The 22,327-nt window shown below is 51.5% G+C and overlaps 2 protein-coding genes across 8 annotated transcripts in view; one reads left to right on the top strand and one right to left on the bottom strand.

Annotated features, from left to right (window-relative positions):
• LOC134949677 (guanine nucleotide-binding protein G(I)/G(S)/G(O) subunit gamma-8-like) overlaps positions 1 to 9,371 on the bottom strand; it is a 197,076-nt gene extending 187,705 nt beyond the window's left edge. For 2 of the 6 annotated variants that reach the window (XM_063938428.1, XM_063938425.1), the window contains exon 1: positions 8,721 to 9,003. In XM_063938428.1, coding sequence (XP_063794498.1) covers positions 8,721 to 8,858 — 138 coding nt within the window. In that variant the 5' untranslated portion in view covers positions 8,859 to 9,003. Of the gene's footprint in view, positions 1 to 8,720; positions 9,005 to 9,272 lie in introns of those variants that run through there. The other 4 variants (XM_063938426.1, XM_063938429.1, XM_063938424.1 and 1 more) reach the window with 4 other exon arrangements.
• Positions 9,351 to 22,327, top strand: part of FKRP (fukutin related protein) — a 37,953-nt gene continuing 24,976 nt past the window's right edge. The window contains exon 1 of one of the 2 annotated variants that reach the window (XM_063938423.1): positions 9,351 to 9,426. The gene's annotated coding sequence lies outside the window, so the exon portion shown is untranslated. The other variant, XM_063938422.1, reaches the window with a different exon arrangement.

Genomic DNA, 22,327 nt, shown 5'->3' with positions numbered 1-22,327 from the left:
ACATAGGGGGGATATCATACAGAGGTGACGCACACATAGGGGGGATATCACACAGAGGTGACACACACACATAGGGGGGATATCACACAGAGGTGACGCACACATAGGGGGGATATCATACAGAGGAGACACACACACACAGGGGGGATATCATACAGAGGAGACACACACACACACACATAGGTGGGATATCACACAGAGGAGACACACACACATAGGGGGGATATCATACAGCAGAGACGTACACACAGGGAGGATATCATACAGAGGAGACACACACACAGGGAGGATATCATACAGAGGAGACACACACACACATAGGGGGGATATCATACAGCGGAGACGCACACACAGGGAGGATATCATACAGCGGAGACACACACACAGGGGGGATATCATACAGAGGAGACACACACACACACATAGGGGGGATATCATACAGAGGAGACGCACACACACACACATAGGGGGGATATCATACAGAGGAGACGCACACACATAGGGTGGATATCATACAGAGGAGACACACACATAGGGGGGATATCATACAGAGGAGACACACACACATAGGGTGGATATCATACAGAGGAGACACACACACACACACACATAGGGGGGATATCATACAGGGGAGACACACACACACATAGGGTGGATTTCATACAGAGGAGACACACACATAGGGGGGATATCATACAGAGGAGACACACACATAGGGTGGATATCATACAGCAGAGACACACACACAGGGAGGATATCATACAGAGGAGACACACACACACACATAGGGGGGATATCATACAGAGGAGACACACACACATAGGGGGGATATCATACAGAGGAGACACACACACATAGGGGGGATATCATACAGAGGAGACACACACACATAGGGGGGATATCATACAGCAGACACACACACACACACACACACACACACAGGGAGGATATCATACAGAGGAGACACACACACACACACACATAGGGGGGATATCATACAGCAGAGACACACACACACACACACACACACAGGGAGGATATCATACAGAGGAGACACACACACACACACATAGGGGGGATATCATACAGAGGAGACACACACACACACACACACACACAGGGAGGATATCATACAGAGGAGACACACACACACACACACACACACACACATAGGGGGGATATCATACAGCAGAGACACACACACACACACACACACACAGGGAGGATATCATACAGAGGAGACACACACACACACATAGGGGGGATATCATACAGAGGAGACACACACACACACACACACACACAGGGAGGATATCATACAGAGGAGACACACACACACACACACACACACACACATAGGGGGGATATCATACAGCAGAGACACACACACACACACACACACACACACAGGGAGGATATCATACAGAGGAGACACACACACACATAGGGAGGATATCATACAGAGGAGACACACACACACACACACACACACACAGGGAGGATATCATACAGCAGAGACACACACACACACACACACACACACACACACACACACGCACGGAGGATATCATACAGAGGAGACATACACACATAGGGGGGATATCATACAGAGGAGACACACACATAGGGGGGATATCATACAGAGGAGACACACACACACACACACACACACACACACACGGGGGATATCATACAGAGGAGACACACACATAGGGGGGATATCATACAGAGGAGACACACACACATAGGGAGGATATCATACAGAGGAGACACACACACATAGGGAGGATATCATACAGAGGAGACACACACACATAGGGAGGATATCATACAGAGGAGACACACACACATAGGGAGGATATCATACAGAGGAGACACACACACATAGGGAGGATATCATACAGAGGAGACACACACACATAGGGAGGATATCATACAGAGGAGACACACACATAGGGGGGATATCATACAGAGGAGACACACACATAGGGGGGATATCATACAGAGGAGACACACACATAGGGAGGATATCATACAGAGGAGACACACACATAGGGGGGATATCATACAGAGGAGACACACACACATAGGGGGGATATCATACAGAGGAGACACACACACATATAGGGGGGATATCATACAGCAGAGACGTACACACAGGGAGGATATCATACAGAGGAGACACACACACAGGGAGGATATCATACAGAGGAGACACACACAGGGAGGATATCATACAGAGGAGACACACACATATAGGGGGGATATCATACAGAGGAGACACACACATAGGGGGGATATCATACAGAGGAGACACACACACATAGGGTGGATATCATACAGAGGAGACACACACATAGGGTGGATATCATACAGCAGAGACACACACACACACAGGGAGGATATCATACAGAGGAGACACACACACACACACACACACACACACACACATAGGGGGGATATCATACAGCAGAGACGTACACACAGGGAGGATATCATACAGAGGAGACACACACACAGGGAGGATATCATACAGAGGAGACACACACACAGGGAGGATATCATACAGAGGAGACACACACATATAGGGGGGATATCATACAGAGGAGACACACACATAGGGGGGATATCATACAGAGGAGACACACACACACATAGGGAGGATATCATACAGAGGAGACATACACACATAGGGGGGATATCATACAGAGGAGAGACACACACATAGGGGGGATATCATACAGAGGAGACACACACACACATAGGGAGGATATCATATAGAGGAGACACACACAGGGAGGATATCATACAGAGGAGACACACACACAGGGAGGATATCATACAGAGGAGACACACACATAGGGGGGATATCATACAGAGGAGACACACACACATAGGGGGGATATCATACAGCAGAGACACACACACACAGGGAGGATATCATACAGAGGAGACACACACACACATAGGGTGGATATCATACAGTGGAGACACACACATAGGGGGGATATCATACAGAGGAGACACACACACATAGGGGGGATATCATACAGCAGAGACGTACACACAGGGAGGATATCATACAGAGGAGACACACACACAGGGAGGATATCATACAGAGGAGACACACACATATAGGGGGGATATCATACAGAGGAGACACACACATAGGGGGGATATCATACAGAGGAGACACACACACATAGGGTGGATATCATACAGAGGAGACACACACACATAGGGTGGATATCATACAGCAGAGACACACACACACAGGGAGGATATCATACAGAGGAGACACACACACACATAGGGGGGATATCATACAGCAGAGACACACACACACACACACAGGGAGGATATCATACAGAGGAGACACACACACACATAGGGGGGATATCATACAGCAGAGACACACACACACAGGGAGGATATCATACAGAGGAGACACACATATAGGGGGGATATCATACAGAGGAGACACACACATAGGGGGAATATCATACAGAGGAGACACACACACACACACACACACACACACGGGGGATATCATACAGAGGAGACACACACATAGGGGGGATATCATACAGAGGAGACACACACATAGGGGGGATATCATACAGAGGAGACATACACACATAGGGGGGATATCATACAGAGGAGACGCACACACACAGGGGGGATATCATACAGAGGAGACACACACATAGGGGGGATATCATACAGAGGAGACACACACATAGGGGGGATATCATACAGAGGAGACATACACACATAGGGGGGATATCATACAGAGGAGACGCACACACACAGGGGGGATATCATACAGAGGAGACATACACACATAGGGGGGATATCATACAGAGGAGACATACACACATAGGGGGGATATCATACAGAGGAGACATACACACATAGGGGGGATATCATACAGAGGAGACATACACACCTAGGGGGGATATCATACAGAGGAGACACACACACACACAGGGGGGATATCATACAGAGGAGACACACACATAGGGGGGATATCATACAGAGGAGACACACACACACACACACACACATAGGGAGGATATCATACAGAGGAGACATACACACATAGGGGGGATATCATACAGAGGAGACACACACATAGGGTGGATATCATACAGAGGAGACACACACACATAGGGGGGATATCATACAGCAGAGACACACACACACATAGGGGGGATATCATACAGCAGAGACACACACACATAGGGGGGATATCATACAGAGGAGACACACACACATAGGGGGGATATCATACAGAGGAGACACACACACATAGGGGGGATATCATACAGCAGAGACACACACACACACACACACACACAGGGAGGATATCATACAGAGGAGACACACACACACACAGGGAGGATATCATACAGAGGAGACACACACACACACACACACACACACATAGGGGGGATATCATACAGAGGAGACACACACATAGGGGGGATATCATACAGAGGAGACACACACACACATAGGGAGGATATCATACAGAGGAGACACACACACACACACATAGGGAGGATATCATACAGAGGAGACACACACACATAGGGGGGATATCATACAGAGGAGACACACACATAGGGGGGATATCATACAGAGGAGACACACACACACACACACACACACATAGGGGGGATATCATACAGAGGAGACACACACATAGGGGGATATCATACAGAGGAGACACACACAGGGGGGATATCATACAGAGGAGACACACACACAGGGGGGATATCATACAGAGGAGACACACACACACAGGAAGGATATCATACAGCGGAGACACACACACACGGGGATATCATACAGAGGAGACACACAGGGGGGATATCATACAGAGGAGACACACACACAGGGGGGATATCATACAGAGAAGACACACACACAGGGGGATATCATACAGAGGAGACACACACACACAGGGGGATATCATACAGAGGAGACACACACACACACACACACGGGGGTTATCATACAGAGGAGACACACACACACAGGGGGGATATCATACGGAGGAGACACACACATAGGGGGGATATCATACAGAGGAGACACACAGGGGGGATATCATACAGAGGAGACACACACAGGGGGGATATCATACAGAGGAGACACACACATAGGGGGGATATCATACAGAGGAGACACACACACATAGGGTGGATTTCATACAGAGGAGACACACACACACACACGGGGATATCATACAGAGGAGACACACACACATAGGGGGGATATCATACAGAGGAGACACACACATAGGGGGGATATCATACAGAGGAGACACACACACATAGGGGGGATATCATACAGAGGAGACATACACACATAGGGGGGATATCATACAGAGGAGGCACACACACATAGGGGGGATATCATACAGAGGAGACACACACACGTAGGGGGGATATCATACAGAGGAGACACACACACACATAGGGTGGATATCATACAGAGGAGACACACACATGGGGGGGATATCATACAGAGGAGACACACACACATAGGGTGGATTTCATACAGAGGAGACACGCACACAGGGGGATATCATACAGAGGAGACACACACAGGGGGGATATCATACAGAGGAGACACACACAGGGGGGATATCATACAGAGGAGACACACACACAGGGGGGATATCATACAGAGGAGACACACACAGGGGGGATATCATACAGAGGAGACACACACACACACGGGGGATATCATACAGAGAAGACACACACACACGGGGGATATCATACAGAGGAGACACACACACACGGGGGATATCATACAGAGGAGACACACACAGGGGGGATATCATACAGAGGAGACACACACACAGGGGGGATATCATACAGAGGAGACACACACACAGGGGGGATATCATACAGAGGAGACACACACACAGGGGGGATATCATACAGAGGAGACACACACACAGGGGGGATATCATACAGAGGAGACACACACACACGGGGGATATCATACAGAGGAGACACACACACACAAGTGGGATATCATACAGAGGAGACACACACAGGGGGGATATCATACAGAGGAGACACACACAGGGGGGATATCATACAGAGGAGACACACACACACACACACACACACACACACACACACACACACACACAGGGGGATATCCTACAGAGGAGACACACACACAGGGGGGATATCATACAGAGAAGACACACACACACACACACACAGGGGGGATATCATACAGAGGAGACACACACACACACACACACACACACACACACACACACACAGGGGGGATATCATACAGAGGAGACACACACACACACACACACACACACACACATAGGGTGGATATCATACAGAGGAGACATACACACATAGGGGGGATATAATACAGAGGAGACACACACACATAGGGGGGATATCATACAGAGGAGACACACACATAGGGGGGTTATCATACAGAGGAGACACACACACACAGGGGGGATATCATACAGAGGAGACACACACACAGGGGGGATATCATACAGAGGAGACACAAACACAGGGGGGATATCATACAGAGGAGACACAAACACAGGGGGGATATCATACAGAGGAGAGACACACACAGGGGGGATATCATACAGAGGAGAGACACACACAGGGGGGATATCATACAGGAGACACACACACAGGGGGGATATCATACAGAGGAGACACACACACAGGGGGGATATCATACAGGAGACACACACACACACACACACACACACAGGGGGGATATCATACAGGAGACACACACACAGGGGGGATATCATACAAGAGACACACACACAGGGGGGATATCATACAGGAGACACACACACAGGGGGGATATCATACAGAGGAGACATACACACACAGGGTGGATTTCATACAGAGGAGACACACATAGGGTGGATATCATACAGAGGAGACACACACACACATAGGGTGGATATCATACAGAGGAGACACACACACACACATAGGGTGGATTTCATACAGAGGAGACACACACATAGGGTGGATATCATACAGAGGAGACACACACATGGGGGTCAAACAGAAGGGAGGTGGGTGTCACACACACACGGGAGGGGGGATGTCACTACACATAGGGTGGGGGGATGTTATACAGGAGGGGCCACATAGGGGGGGGGATGTCATACAGGAGGGGGGTCACATAGGGGGATGTCATATATACATGGGGGGAATGCCATACAGGAGGGGGTCACATAGGGGGGATGTCACATATACATAGGGGGGAATGCCATACAGGAGGGGGGTGTCATATATACATGGGGGCGGGGAATGCCATACACGAGGGGGTCACATAGGGGGAATGTCCCATATACATGGGGGGAATGCCATACAGGAGGGGGTCACACACACATAGGGGTGGAATGCCATACAGGAGGGGGTCACATGGGGGGGGGGGATGTCCCATATACATGGGGGGAGTGCCATACAGGAGGGGGTCACATAGGGGGGATGTCATACAAGAGGGGGTCACATTGGGGGGGGATGTCAAATATACATGGGGATGTCATACAGGAGGGGGGGATGTCACACTATATATATATATATATATATATATATATATATATATATATATATATATATATGGAATGCCATACAGGAGGGGGATGTCACATATACATGGGGGATGTCCTACAGTAGGGGGTCGTCACATATAAATGGGGGGGGATGTCCTACAGTAGGGGGTCACATAGGGGGATGTCATACAGGAGGGGGGTCACATTGGGGGGGGGATGTCACATATACATGGGGGAATGTCATACAGGAGGGGGTCACATGGGGGGGGATGTCACATATATATAGGGGGAATGCCATACAGGAGGGGGATGTCACATATACATGGGGGGGGTTGTCATACAGGAGGGGGTCACATGGGGGGATGTCATACAGGAGGGGGTCACATGGGGGGATGTCATACAGGGGGGGTCACATTGGGGGGGGGGGATGTCACATATATAGAGAGGGATGTCATACAGGAGGGGGTCACATGGGGGGATGTCACATATACATGGGGGGATGTCACATACATGGGGAATGTCATACAGGAGGGGGTCAGATATACATGGGGGGATGTCATACAGGAGGGGGTCACATGGGGGGGATGTCACATATACATGGGGGGATGTCATTCAGGAGGGTGATGTCACATACATGGGGAATGTCATACAGGAGGGGGTCAGATATACATGGGGGGATGTCATACAGTAGGGGGTCACATGGGGGGGTGTCACATATACATGGGGGGGTGTAGTAAAGGAGGGGGTCACATGGGGGGGATGTCACATAAGGGGGGGGTGTCACATACATGGGGGGATGTCATTCAGGAGGGGGATGTCACATACAGGAGGGGGTCACATGGGGGGGGATGTCACATATACATGGGGGGATGTCATACAGGAGGGGGGTCACATATACATGGGGGGATGTCATTCAGGAGGGGGGTCACATAAGGGGGGGATGTCACACATACATGGGGGGATGTCATTCAGGAGGGGGGTCACATAAGGGGGGGTGTCACATATACATGGGGGGATGTCATACAGGAGGGGGGATGTCACATATACAGGTGGGGGGGATGTAATCCAGGAGGGGGTCACACGCAGAGGGTACGGGGGGGGGGATACACAGGCAGGCAGGCAGAGCCCCTCTCACCTCTCCTCCCCGCAGCGCCCGCCGCACCCGCACCTCCTGCCGCTCCCGCAGCAGCCTCAGCTCGCACAGGCCGGCCACACTCCCCCGCAGCAGCTGCCGGAGGCGCCCCCGCTCTGCGACACCTCCCGACCCCAGCATGTCACCCAGGCGCCGGCTGAGATGTGACTGAGCGGCCGCAGCGAGAGCAGAGGGGCCCCGAGCGGCGATCCAGCCAATGTCCTGGTGGCACAGCCAACTCTAGCCAATCACAGCGCCAGCCAGTGACAAGCCCCGCCCCCAGCGGCCCAATACCCCTTCCCCCCCTTATAGCACTTCAGCCAATGAGACTGCGAGGCTTTAGCATAGCAGTGATGCACAGCTAGCCACGCCTAGATCCCGGCGACAGATGGGAACACAAGCCACGCCTTCACGAAATCCTCCGCCTTGATAAAGAAGATGGACGTTTAATCAGCCAATAAGAACCACGGGTCGTTTCCAGCATCCAATCACATGAAGCATCGCTCATTCCATCCCCGACTGATCGCCAGTTGCCTAGGCTGCAGAAATACATACGGGCCTCATTAGCATAGCCACACCCATCGCCCTCTGCCACGTCAAGTGAGAGTGTGTGGGAGGACCTATTTATATTCCGCAGAGCTGCAGCAGGGGGCGGGGCAGACTGGTGACAGCTGCGGGAGAAGGGCCGGGACACGTGACTCCGCCGCTGGTACTGTCCGTGTCATGCTGATCAATAAAGTTATACAGAGGGCGGGGCATAAGGGCAGGAGACCACGTGGGATGCAGCTGCTGATGCTGGTCTACCTGAGGGGCTGGTCAGCCAGGTGGGTGTAGGGGTCGGCGTAAGGGGTGTGTATGGGGGAGGTATATGGGGAGAGAGAGAGAGGAGGGGTGTATAGGGGAGAGATGTGTATGGGATGAGATATGTATATAGTGAGAGATGTTTATGGGGGGAGGGATGGAGATGGATGTATATGGGGGGAGAGATGTATATGAGGAGAGGGCTGTATATGGGGTGGGGGATGTATATGGGGAGAGATGTTTAGATGTATATGGGGAGGGATGTATATGGGGAGAGATGTTTATGGGGTGGGGGAGGGATTTATATGGGTCGAGAGATTTATATGTAGTGATTTATTTGGGGGGTATATAGAGAGACAGGTGAGGGATGTATATGGTATGAGCAATATACAGGGGCAGGGTTGGTTGGTTTAAACCAGGGGTGGGGAACCTCTGGCCCGCAAGCCGTATAAGGCCCGCAAAACCGTTAGCTCCTGCCCACCCGCTTGTGTCAGTGAGACGCCACAGCTCAGTCCGGCGGCAGCGTGTCTCAGTTGTCATGACAGGGAGGAGAGCGCGGCTATGTCTGGCGGCGGCGTGTAGGACTTCAAACCAGCCGCCGGTTCGTGAGCCAATCGGAGCTCGTGGATCGGCAGCCAATCAGGAGCTGCCGCTGCCAGTCCACGAGCTCTGATTGGCTCACGAACCGGCGGCTGGATTGAAGTCCTACACGCCGCCGCCGCCCGACATAGCCGTGCTCTCTTCCCTGTCCTGACGCCGACACCCCGCCGGATGGAGCAGCAACGGTAAGCAGCACAGTGGGGTGGGCGGGCATTTGTATACCTGGCACTGTGGGGGCAATTGTGGATCTGGCACTGTTGTGGGCAATGTATATCTGGCACTGTGGGGGCAATGTATACCTGGCACTGTGGGGGAAATTGTGGATCTGGCTCTGTGGGGGGCATTTGTATACCTGGCACTATGGGGGCAATTGTGGATCTGGCACTGTGGGGGCAATTGTGGATCTGACATATGTGTATCACTTCCCATTTTAATTGTCCACACCCATTTTTTTGGCACGCGCACACAGTACCTCTAAGGGGCAGGCCTACTGGGGGCAGGGTCATTTTTTAAGTTGAGAATTTTTGTATGGCCCCCGAAGGATTTTATAAATATCCAAATGGCTCTTGGTAGAAAAAAGGTTCCCGACCCCTGGTTTAAACCAAATGGGTTTAAAAAAAAATATATATATTTTTTTAATATGCTGTGACTACAGGCACAACACCGTGACTAATTAAAAAAAAAAAAGCATATTGTAAGGGAATCCCTGGTATTTCTCATACGTCCTAGAGGATTCTGGGGTCACCATAGAACCATGGGGTATAGACAGGATCCGCAGGAGACATGGGCACTTTAAGACATTGAATGGGCATGACCTGGCTCCTTCCTCTATGCCCCTCATCCAGACTCCAGTTTTAGAATTGTGCCCAGTGAGACTGGACGCACTACAGGGGAGCTCTACTGAGTTTCTCTGAAAAAGACTTATGTTAGGTTTTTTATTTTCAGGGAGATCTGCTGGCATCAATCTCCCTGCTTCGTGGGACTTAGGGGGCAGAAGTAGGAACCAACTTCCAGTGAGTTCAATGGTTCTGCTTCTGGCTACAGGACACCATTAGCTCCTGAGGGGGGGTGTAGTATGGTATGCCGGCGGCCGGGCTCCCGGCGACCACCATATCGGCGCCAGGAGTCCGACCGCCGGCATACCGACAGCTTGGCGAGCGCAAATGAATCCCTTGTGGGCTCGCTGCGCTCACCAGGCTGCGGGCACGGTGGCACGCTACGTGCGCTACGCTATTTTATTCTCCCTCCAGGGGAGTCGTGGACCCCCACGAGGGAGAAAAAGTGTTGGCATGTCGGGATTCCGGTGCCGGTATACTGTGCGCCGGGATCCCGACAGTCAGCATACTGAAAACCTCCCCCTGAGGGTGCTGATCACTAGGTACGCCCAGATGCTCACTCCCGCAGCCAGCCGTCACCCCCCTTTCAGAGCCAGAAGTCGGAAGATAGGTGAGTAACCGATGAAAAGAAGACTTCAGCTTCACTGACGGCATTTTCTGAGGTACCGCGCAGCGGGCAGACGCTGCGTGCCGAGTTCCCACACACAGCACTACAGGATGCAGAGCGCGGGGGGGGGGGGGGGGGGGCCTGGGCAGCTACAAACATCCTCATATAAATCCACTGGCAAGAGGGGACATTAGTGCCACGGCACTGTCCTAACCCCCGCCAGTATAAACATCAGAAAGCGGGACAGAAGCGCGCCATTAAGGGGGCGGAGCTTCTCCCTCACGACGCCATTTCCTCTCCGCAGGCTGCAGAGACGCTGGTCCTCCATCACACTGACAAGTACCAGGGGTACAAAACAGGGGGGAGGCATATCAATTGGTGCAATATATTTATGTAAAAAAGCGGTTTAGGTCTGAAGCAAATTCTGGGTGTTTTCAGACTCATTGGTTTAGCGCTGGGTTGTGAGCTGCCAAATCTCCTCTGTGTCTCTCTGACAGACTCTACTGTGGGTCTGTCCCCTATATGCCCGGTGTGTCTGTGGGTGTTTTGGTGCACGTGTGTCGACATGTCTGAGGCTGAAGGCTCTTCCCAGGAGGAGGCAGTATTAGGGACACAAACGGCTGCGGGGGCGACCCTGTCGGCATCGCCAACGCCGGATTGGGTGAATGTGTTGAACGCCTTGAATGCTAATGTGGCTCTGTGACAGGACGGTACCGTACGAAAGCACTCGCCGCTTTCGCGTCCCGTCGACTGCGCACAGATTGGAAGGTCAAGCCGCACGAGGCCTGACCACATAGGGGATTCCCGCTTACCGTCAGTAACCGCCTGTTACTGACTCCACCCACTGCGCTGTGGGCGGGTTCTTGCTGCCACCACCAAACTCCTAACCTGCCGTGGCGTTTGGAACCACGGTTCTGCTCTGTATGTGCCGACGCACTGCCTTACCACAGCTGTGTGGTGTTGACGAATCCCCTCTAGCCACTTGCTAGGCCTCTACCGGTAGCTGGCGGAAGGCGGAGCTTGGAGACGTCAGGTGCTTCCCTGGACAGCCGGAGAACGGGGCTAGGTTTGGCCTAACCCTGTAGGTCACAAGATGAAGCAGTCTTCTTGAGGCAAAGGTGTTTATTGCTCAAATAACCTTTAAAAAGGCTCCTCCCTATTGCTAGGGGCAACAGCATACAATCAAGATGTTTTTCAGCAGAAGAAGATGTTACAATACACACTCCTATGGGCCAACTGCCCTTCTTTTATCCCTCTCCAAGACCCCTTACCACAGGGGGTAAGCCCGCCCTGTGGTGCACAACCAATCAATGTTTACCCATGAGCTGTGCATGCTCTGGTCTCATGCACAGCTTTACATTGTTCCCTATGGACAGTGGGGAGTGGTCGGTCTCCTTTGACCCTCCCATCTTGGAGATTCAGGATACTCCCACGGTGCCGTTCAGTCTGGCTGGGGGGAAGTTTTTCCCTCCTAAACTGACTTCCAGAAACCTGCCCGGGACCCCTCTCACTGCCTGCAGCCTGGATTTGGGCTCCAGAGCTGGGCAGCCTGGCTCCCCGGTCCAGGTTTCTTGGCACTACGGCTGATCTCCATGGAGCTCCAAGAAACCACTCAGCTTGTTTCATAGCTAAGCTGCTTCTCTCTCTCCCTGTGCCTCTTGGAATTGTGAGGCTGGATGGGAAAACATTCCGTTTTTGGGGAAAAGGTCTGGGAGAATCCATCAGCCTGCACAGCTATGGATTCCCCCCTCCTGGGACACACAATCAAGTAAGTGCAATTTATCCTTAAATACATTACATTTTAAATCACACTGTACATTTCCCTTTATAAATATACACTGAGCCTGTGCCCTGCACAGACTCTACATACTCAGGCACTGCAGTGCCTTACAACACACTGTAGGTCATTATTTAACTGCTGTGCCCAGCGCTCAGCGCTGGGCTTCCCTAGCCCTGCAGCCTGGCTGCTAGGGCTCTCTCTCAGTGCTGGAGGTATGGGGCTGGCTTCCCCCATCCTCCAGCCTGCCTTCCTGCCTCTGGGGTTCCAGGGAGCTGGCTCTCCCTGTCCCCCCAGTGTGGCACTAACCAGTGGCCTCGCCGCACGCAGCGGCGCACCCCCCTGTACCGAAGTCCGGCGGCCCGGGACACTTGTCCCGGCCGCCGTGACCCTGGCTTGTTTCAGCGCTGAGGCGCCGGGAGCGTAGCTCCCGGACCCCAGCGCTTCACCATCATGCTCGGCAGCCTAATGTCCCCCACACCGCTAGGGAGCCGGCTAGCCCGGTCCCCCATGAGCGGCGCTGAGTATTAGCCTCGCCGCAGCGTCCGGCGGGGAGCCGGGCTGCGGCGCACCCCCCTCGCCAGCTAGCAGCCCGGGACGTCCGTCCCGGCTGCCGCGGCTGGCCACCTCCGACGGGCTGAGGCGCCGGGAGCAGAGCTCCCGGCCCCCAGCGGCGGCTCTTACAGAGAGCACTGCAGCGGGAGCCGAGCTCCCAGCCGCAGCGCTCACCCTTCTCCCCGGCGCGCACACTCCAGTGCGCCCGGGGCTGCATCGACCGCTGCCGGGAGCTGAGCTCCCGGACTCCGGCGGTCGGCGGCTGCCCTCTCCCCCGGCGTGCACACTCTGCTGAGCGCGCCGGGGGCTGTCCTCCCTGCCGTGGTCTCCGGAGAGGTCCGGGACCACGGCACATTTTCTCTAACGTCCTAGTGGATGCTGGGGACTCCGTCAGGACCATGGGGAATAGCGGCTCCGCAGGAGACAGGGCACAAAAGCAAGCTTTTAGGATCACATGGTGTGTACTGGCTCCTCCCCCTATGACCCTCCTCCAAGCCCCAGTTAGGTTTTTGTGCCCGGCCGAGAAGGGTGCAATCTAGGTGGCTCTCTTAAAGAGTTACTTAGAAAAAGTTTTTAGGTTCTTTATTTTCAGTGAGTCCTGCTGGCAACAGGCTCACTGCATCGAGGGACTTAGGGGAGAGATTTTCAACTCACCTGCGTACAGGATGGATTGGATTCTTAGGCTACTGGACATAGCTCCAGAGGGAGTCGGAACACAGGGCTCGCCCTGGGGTTCGTCCCGGAGCCGCGCCGCCGACCCCCCTTGCAGACGCTGAAGATGAAGAGGTCCGGAACCAGGCGGCAGAAGACTCTCAGTCTTCATCAGGTAGCGCACAGCACTGCAGCTGTGCGCCATTGTTGTCAGCACACTTCACACAGCGGTCACGGAGGGTGCAGGGCGCTGGGGGGGGGCGCCCTGGGCAGCAATGTATAATACCTGTATGGCGAAAAATACATCACATATAGCCCTTGAGGCTATATGGATGTATTTAACCCCTGCCAGATATCTAAAACTCCGGAGAAGAAGCCCGCCGAAAAGGGGGCGGGGCCTATTCTCCTCAGCACACAGCGCCATTTTCCCTCACAGAAAGGCTGGTGGGAAGGCTCCCATGCTCTCCCCTGCACTGCACTACAGAAACAGGGTTAAAACAGAGAGGGGGGGCACTGATTTGGCGATATGTATATATATTAAAATGCTATAAGGGAGGAACACTTATATAAAGGTTGTCCCTGGATAATTATAGCGTTTTGGTGTGTGCTGGCAAACTCTCCCTCTGTCTCCCCAAAGGGCTAGTGGATCCTGTCCTCTATCAGAGCATTCCCTATGTGTGTGCTGTATGTCGGTACGTGTGTGTGGACATGTATGAGGAAAATATTGGTGAGGAGGCGGAGCAAATTGCCTGTAATGGTGATGTCACTCTCTAGGGAGTCGACACCGGAATGGATGGCTTATTTATGGAAATTACGTGACAATGTCAACACGCTGCAAGCCGGTTGACGACATGAGAGGGCCGGCGAACAAATTAGTATCTGTCCAGGCGTCTCAAACACCGTCAGGGGCTGTAAAATGCCCATTTACCTCAGTCGGTCGACACAGACCCAGACACGGACACTGATTTCAGTGTCGACGGTGAAGAAACAAACGTATTTTCTTTTAGGGCCACACGTTAAGGGCAATGAAGGAGGTGTTACATATTTCTGATACTCCAAGTACCACAAAAAAGGGTATTATGTGTGAGGTGAAAAAACTACCTGTAGTTTTTCCTGAATCAGATAAATTAAATGGTGTGTGATGATGCGTGGGTTTCCCCCGATAGAAAATTATTGGCGGTATACCCTTTCCCGCCAGAAGTTAAGGCGCGGTGGGAAACACCCCTCAGGGTGGATAAGGCGCTCACACGCTTATCAGAACAAGTGGCGGTACCATCTACGGATAGGGCCGTACTTAAGGAGCCAGCTGATAGGAGGCTGAAAAATATCCTAAAAAGTATACACACACATGCTGGTGTTATACTGCGACCAGCGATCGCCTCAGCCTGGATGTGCAGAGCTGAGGTGGCTTGGTCGGATTCCCTGACTAAAAATATTGATACCTTTGACAGGGACAGTATTTTATTGACTATAGAGCATTTAAAGGATGCATTTCTATATATGCGAGATGCGCAGAGGGATATTTGCACTCTGGCATCAAGAGTAAATGCGATGTCCATATCTGCAAGAAGATGTTTATGGACACGACAGTGGTCAGGTGATGCAGATTCCAAACGGCACAAAGATGTATTGCCGTATAAAGGGGAGGAGTTATTTGGGGTCGGTCCATGGGACCTGGTGGCCAGGGCAACTGCTGGAAAATCCACCATTTTTTACCCTAAGTCACATCTCTGCAGAAAAAGACACCGTCTTTTCAGCCTCAGTCCTTTCGTCCCTATAAGAGTCATATCTGCCCAGGGATAGAGGAAAGGGAAGAAGACTGCAGCAGGCAGCCCATTCCCAGGAACAGAAGCCCTCCACCGCTTCTACCAAGTTCTCAGCATGACGCTGGGACCGTACAGGACCCCTGGATCCTACAAGTAGTATCCAAGGGGTACAGATTGGAATGTCGAGAGGTTTCCCCCCTCGCAGGTTCCTGTAGTCTGCTGTACCAATGTCTCCCTCCGACAGGGAGGCAGTATTGAAAACAATTCACAAGCTGTATTCCCAGCAGGTGATAATAAATTTACCCCTCCGACAACAAGGAAAGGGGTATTACTCCACACTATATGGTGGTACTGAAGGCTAGGTGAGACCTATTCTAAATCTGAAAAATTTGAACACTTACAAGGGTTCAAATCCAGATGGAGTCACTCAGAGCAGTGATAGCAAAGAACAAGGGGACTATATGGTGTCCCGGGACATCAGGGATGCTTACCTCCATGTCCCAAAATTTGCCTTTTCTCACCAAGGGTACCTCAGGTTCGTGGTACAGAACTGTCACTATCAGTTTCAAGACGATGCCGTTGGATTGTCCAAGGCACCCCGGGTCCTTACCAAGGTAATGACCGAAAGGAGGATTCGTCTTCAAAGAAAATGGACGACCTCCTGATAAGAACAAGGTCCAGAGAACAGTTGGAGGTCGGAGTAGCACTATCTCAAGTAGTTCTACGACAGCACGGGTGGATTCTAAATATTCCAAAACCGCAGTTGTTCCGACGACACGTCTGCTGGTCCTAGGGATGATTCTGGACACAGTCCAGGAAAAGGTGTTTCTCCCAGAGGAGAAAGCCAGGGAGTTATCCGAGCTAATCGGGATCCTCCTAAAACCAGGAAAAGTGTCAGTGCATCATTGCACAAGAGTCCTGGTAAAAATGGTGGCTTATTACGAAGCGCTTCCATTCGGCAGATTTCACGCAAGAACTCTTCAGTGGGATCTGCTGGACAAATGGTCCGGATCGCATCTTCAGATGCATCAGCGGATAACCCTATATCCAAGGACAAGGGTGTCTCTCCTGTGGTGATTACAGAGTGCTCATCTTCTAGAGGGCCGCAGATTCGGCATTCAGGATTGGATGCTCGTGACCACGGAGGCCAGCCTGAGAGGCTGGGGAGCAGTCACACAAGGAGTGTGATCAAGTCTGGAGAATTCTCTCCACATAAATATACTGGAGCTAAGAGCAAATTTATAATGCTCTAAGCTTAGCAAGACCTCTGCTTCAAGGTCAGCCGGTATTGATCCAGTGGGATAACATCACGGCAGTCGCCCACGTAAACAGAAAGGGCGGCACAAGAAGCAGGAGGGCAGTGGCAAAACTGCAAGGATTTTTCGCTAGGCGGAAAATCATGTGATAGCACTGTCAGCAGTGTTCATTCCGGGAGTGGACGACTGGGAAGCAGACTTCCTCAGCAGGCACGACCTCCACCCGGGAGAGTGGGAACTTCATCGGGAAGTTTTTCCGCATGATTGTGAACCGTTGGGAAAGACCAAAGGTGGACATGATGGCGTCCCGCCCGAACAAAAAAAAATGGGACAGGTATTGCGCCAGGTCACGAGACCTTCAGGCGATAGCTGTGGACGTCCTGGTAACACCGTGGGTGTAACAGTCGGTGTATGTGTTCCCTTCTCTGCTTCTCATAACCAAGGTATTGAGAATTATAAGACATAGAGGAGTAAGAACTATACTCGTGGCTCCGGATTGGCCAAGAGGGACTTGGTAACCGGAACTTCAAGAGATGCTCACAGAGGACTAATGGCCTCGGGAGCTAAGAAGGGATTTGCTTTCAGCAAGTACCATGTCTGTTCCAAGAGGAACCGTGGCATCGGCCTTTAAGAAAGGACCTGCTCCAGCAGGGACCTTGTCTGTTCCAAGACTTACCGCGACTGCGTTTGACGGCATGGCGGTTTGAACGCCGGATCCTAAGGGAAAAGGCATTCCGGAAGAGGTCATACCTACCCTGGTCAAAGCCAGGAAGGAGGTGACCGCACAACGTTATCACCACATGTGGTAAAAATATGTTGCGTGGGTGAGGCCAGGAGGGCCCCACGAAAAAATTTCAACTAGGTCGATTTCTGCACTTCCTGCAAACAGGAGTGTCTATGAGCCTCAAATTGGGGTCCATTAAGGTTCAAGTTTCGGCCCTATAGATTTTCTTCCAGAAAGAATTGGCTTCAGTTCCTGAAGTCCAGACGTTTGTCAAGGGAGTATTGCATATACAGCCCTTGTGTGCCTCCAGTGGCACCGTGGGATCTCAACGTAGTGTTGGGATTCCTCAAATCATATTGGTTTGAACCACTCAAATCTGTGGATTTGATATATCTCACATGGAAAGTGACCATGCTGTTGGCCCTGGCCTCGGCCAGGCGATTGTCAAAATTGGCGACTTTGTCTTACAAAAGCCCATATTTGATTTTCCATTCGGACAGGGCAGAACTGTGGACTCGTCCCCAGTTTCTTCCTAAGGTGGTGTCAGCGTTTCACCTGAAACAACCTATTGTGGTGCCTGCGGCTACTAGGGACTTGGAGGACTCCAAGTTGCTAGACGTTGTCAGGGCCCTGAAAATATATATATATATATAATTCCAGGACGGCTGGAGTCAGAAAGTCTGACTTGCTGTTTATATTGTAGGCACCCAAAAAGCTGGGTGCTCCTGCTTCTAAGCAGACTATTGCTCGTTGGATTTGTAGTACAATTCAGCTTGCACATTCTGTGGCAGGCCTGCCACAGCCAAAATCTGTAAATGCCCATTCCACAAGGAAGGTGGGCTCATCTTGGGCGGCTGCCCGAGGGGTCTCGGCTTTACAACTTTGCCGAGCAGCTACTTGGTCAGGGGCAAACACGTTTGCTAAATTCTACAAATTTGATACCCTGGCTGAGGAGGACCTGGAGTTCTCTCATTCGGTGCTGCAGAGTCATCCGCACTCTCCCGCCCGTTTGGGAGCTTTGGTATAATCCCCATGGTCCTGACGGAGTCCCCAGCATCCACTAGGACGTTAGAGAAAATAAGATTTTACTTACCGATAAATCTATTTCTCATAGTCCGTAGTGGATGCTGGGCGCCCATCCCAAGTGCGGATTGTCTGCATTACTTGTACATAGTTATTGTTACAAAAAAATCGGGTTATTATTGTTGTGAGCCATCTTTTTTAGAGGCTACTTCATTGTTATCATACTGTTAACTGGGTTCAAATCACAAGTTGTACGGTGTGATTGGTGTGGCTGGTATGAGTCTTACCCGGGATTCAAGATCCTTCCTTATTGTGTACGCTCGTCCGGGCACAGTACCTAACTGAGGCTTGGAGGAGGGTCATAGGGGGAGGAGCCAGTACACACCATGTGATCCTAAAAGCTTGCTTTTGTGCCCTGTCTCCTGCGGAGCCGCTATTCCCCATGGTCCTGACGGAGTCCCCAGCATCCACTACGGACTATGAGAAATAGATTTATCGGTAAGTAAAATCTTATTTTAAAAATACATGTTTTTAAACATTTTAGAAACACGGCGCCTAGCGCCCATTACTTTTTAAATATGGCGCCAAGCGCCCATTGTCCTGTAGAATGGCGCCGGGCACTAGGGGTTAACCCCTTCAGTGCCGCCGGCGGCCATTCTCCTCGTGGCTGGGGTCCCTCCGGCCACAGGCTCTTATTAGTAAGAGGCTAGATAAGTCTGAGTCTCAGATCCAGGCATGGAAAAAATCTGTAGAAGACATGTTATTGCAAACTCAGGTCCCTACAGGGTCGCAGAAACGTATGCTGGCCCAGTTGGCAGACACTGATACCGACACGGATTCTGATTCCAGTGTCGACTATAGTGATTCCAGATTAGATCCAAAATTGGCAAAGAGCATTCAGTACATGATTGTGGCGGTAAAAGAGGTATTAAATATCACTGAGGACCCTGCCGTTCCAGATAAAAGGGTCTGTATGTATAAGGAAGGAAACCTGAGTGTCACGATCTAGGTAATTCCTTATCAGTATTTACCTTCCAAATGCCTCCTGAGACTGTCTCAGTGTTCCAAGCCTGGATTCCATCTGCACTGTCTGTGTGCAGCACGCTGCATCTCATTGTCTCAAATCTCTTTACTGTGATTCTGGCAGCTTCATGGTTAAAGCTCACATTCAAGTTACAAACAATTTTTCCCTACAAAAGCTACCATGGGCGCAGCCATGTTTTCCTAATCACATGTTACCTTTCAGCCTATCAGCTGCACTCTGCTCTCAGCCTGATTACACAGCAGCTGCACTCTGGTCTCTGGTTAATCAGCCAGCCAATCCCTGCTTCCCAGCAGGTATAAATATCCTGTTCCTGGGGTGGAAAGATGTCAGTGCTTCAATTGTCTTCAGTGATTCCAGTGTGCAGTTCTCCCATGGACTTTCTCTGCAGTACAGCCTGACTCCCTGGTGATTACACTCTGCAGTGTAACCCGACACTCCAGTGATTAACCCTCTACAGTCTACCCTGATTCACCTGTGTCTGAACTCCGGCTTCCCAGCAGCCATTCTCCATCGATCCTCAGCATCACTTCCTGCTTCACCTGTGCTTCTAAGTACAATAGTGCATTTCTATCTGCGAACCCCAGCTTCACTCAAAGCTTACCAACGATCCCAAAGTAACCATCGGTGTTCCGTCATCGATTCCAAGTCACCATCGGTGTTCCGTCATCGATCCCAAGTATTTCTCTGAACTGTGTTTCCTATTACCAGTACCAAGTCATCAGTATTCCTCTGAACTGTGTTTAATAGAACCTTTGAACTTTCCCTTGTTGTCGTGGTCACGCCTTCGGGCATTTGTTCTAAAGGTTCCCTGCATGTCCAAGAACCCTGTACTGCCTCCCAGGTACACATATACCTCAGCCCCTACAACTGAGGCTTCCCCCTGGTCAGCACCAGCCCTCAGTTGTGACAGTAAGCACTGACCTCATGGATCCAGCCGGAGACCAGGTCCAAGCGACCAGGTCGATGCAAAAACTTGCAGCCTGCCTTGAACGTCAGGAGACTGCACAGGGCCATGTGATCCGCTGTCTCCAGGACCTCTCCTGTCGGCTGGATGGAATACAAGTAACCCTCCGTGGTTCAGGGGCGTCCAGTGTGCCGACTGCAGTACCTTTGGTGGTATCCCCACCCACCATTCCCGTTTCTGCTCCTTGTCTCCATTTACCGACACCTGCCAAGTTTGATGGTTCCCCAAAAGCCTGTCGGGGTTTCCTAAATCAGTGTGAGATATATTTTGAGTTACAGCCTGGCAGTTTCCCAACTGACCGCACCAAGGTTGCTTACATCATCTCCCTCCTCAGTGGCTCCGCCCTCGATTGGGTATCACCTCTATGGGAGAAGTCTGATGCCCTGCTCTCTTCATATGCAGATTTTGTGGCAACCTTCAGGCGCATCTTTGATGAACCAGGTCGTGTGACCTCTGCCTCCTCTGATATCCTCCGGCTACGTCAGGGGACACGAACAGTCGGTAAATATCTGGTACAGTACCAGATCCTAGCGTCCGAACTTTCCTGGAATGATGATGCTCTTTTCTCAGCCCAAGGAGGGGCGTCTGTGTCTACAGCCCAAGGAGGGGCGTCTGTGTCTACAGCCCAAGGAGGGGCGTCTGTGTCTACAGCCCAAGGAGGGGCGTCTGTGTCTACAGCCCAAGGAGGGGCGTCTGTGTCTACAGCCCTAGGAGGGGTATCCAATGTTCAAGCTCTAGTAGGGGCATATGAGTCTTCTCAAAAAGGAGTTTCTGATCTGTCAACCCCAGGAGGGGTGCTGGAGAAAACAACCCTGAGAGAGGTGTCTGATTCATCAACCCCAGGAGAGGTCACCAAAGTTTCAGTCCCAAGGGAAGTATCCAGAGCCAAGTTCCCAGATGGAAATTTTTGTGCTACAGATGCAGTTATGAACTCCTGTTTGCCGTCTTCAGAGAGCACCACCCTGTTGGCATCCAGCATGGACCAGGTCCAGGATGGTCTAACTG

The sequence above is a fragment of the Pseudophryne corroboree genome, chromosome 8, assembly GCF_028390025.1.
Source record: "Pseudophryne corroboree isolate aPseCor3 chromosome 8, aPseCor3.hap2, whole genome shotgun sequence".
NCBI lineage: Eukaryota > Metazoa > Chordata > Amphibia > Anura > Myobatrachidae > Pseudophryne > Pseudophryne corroboree.
This window is presented reverse-complemented; position numbering and strand designations above follow the sequence as displayed.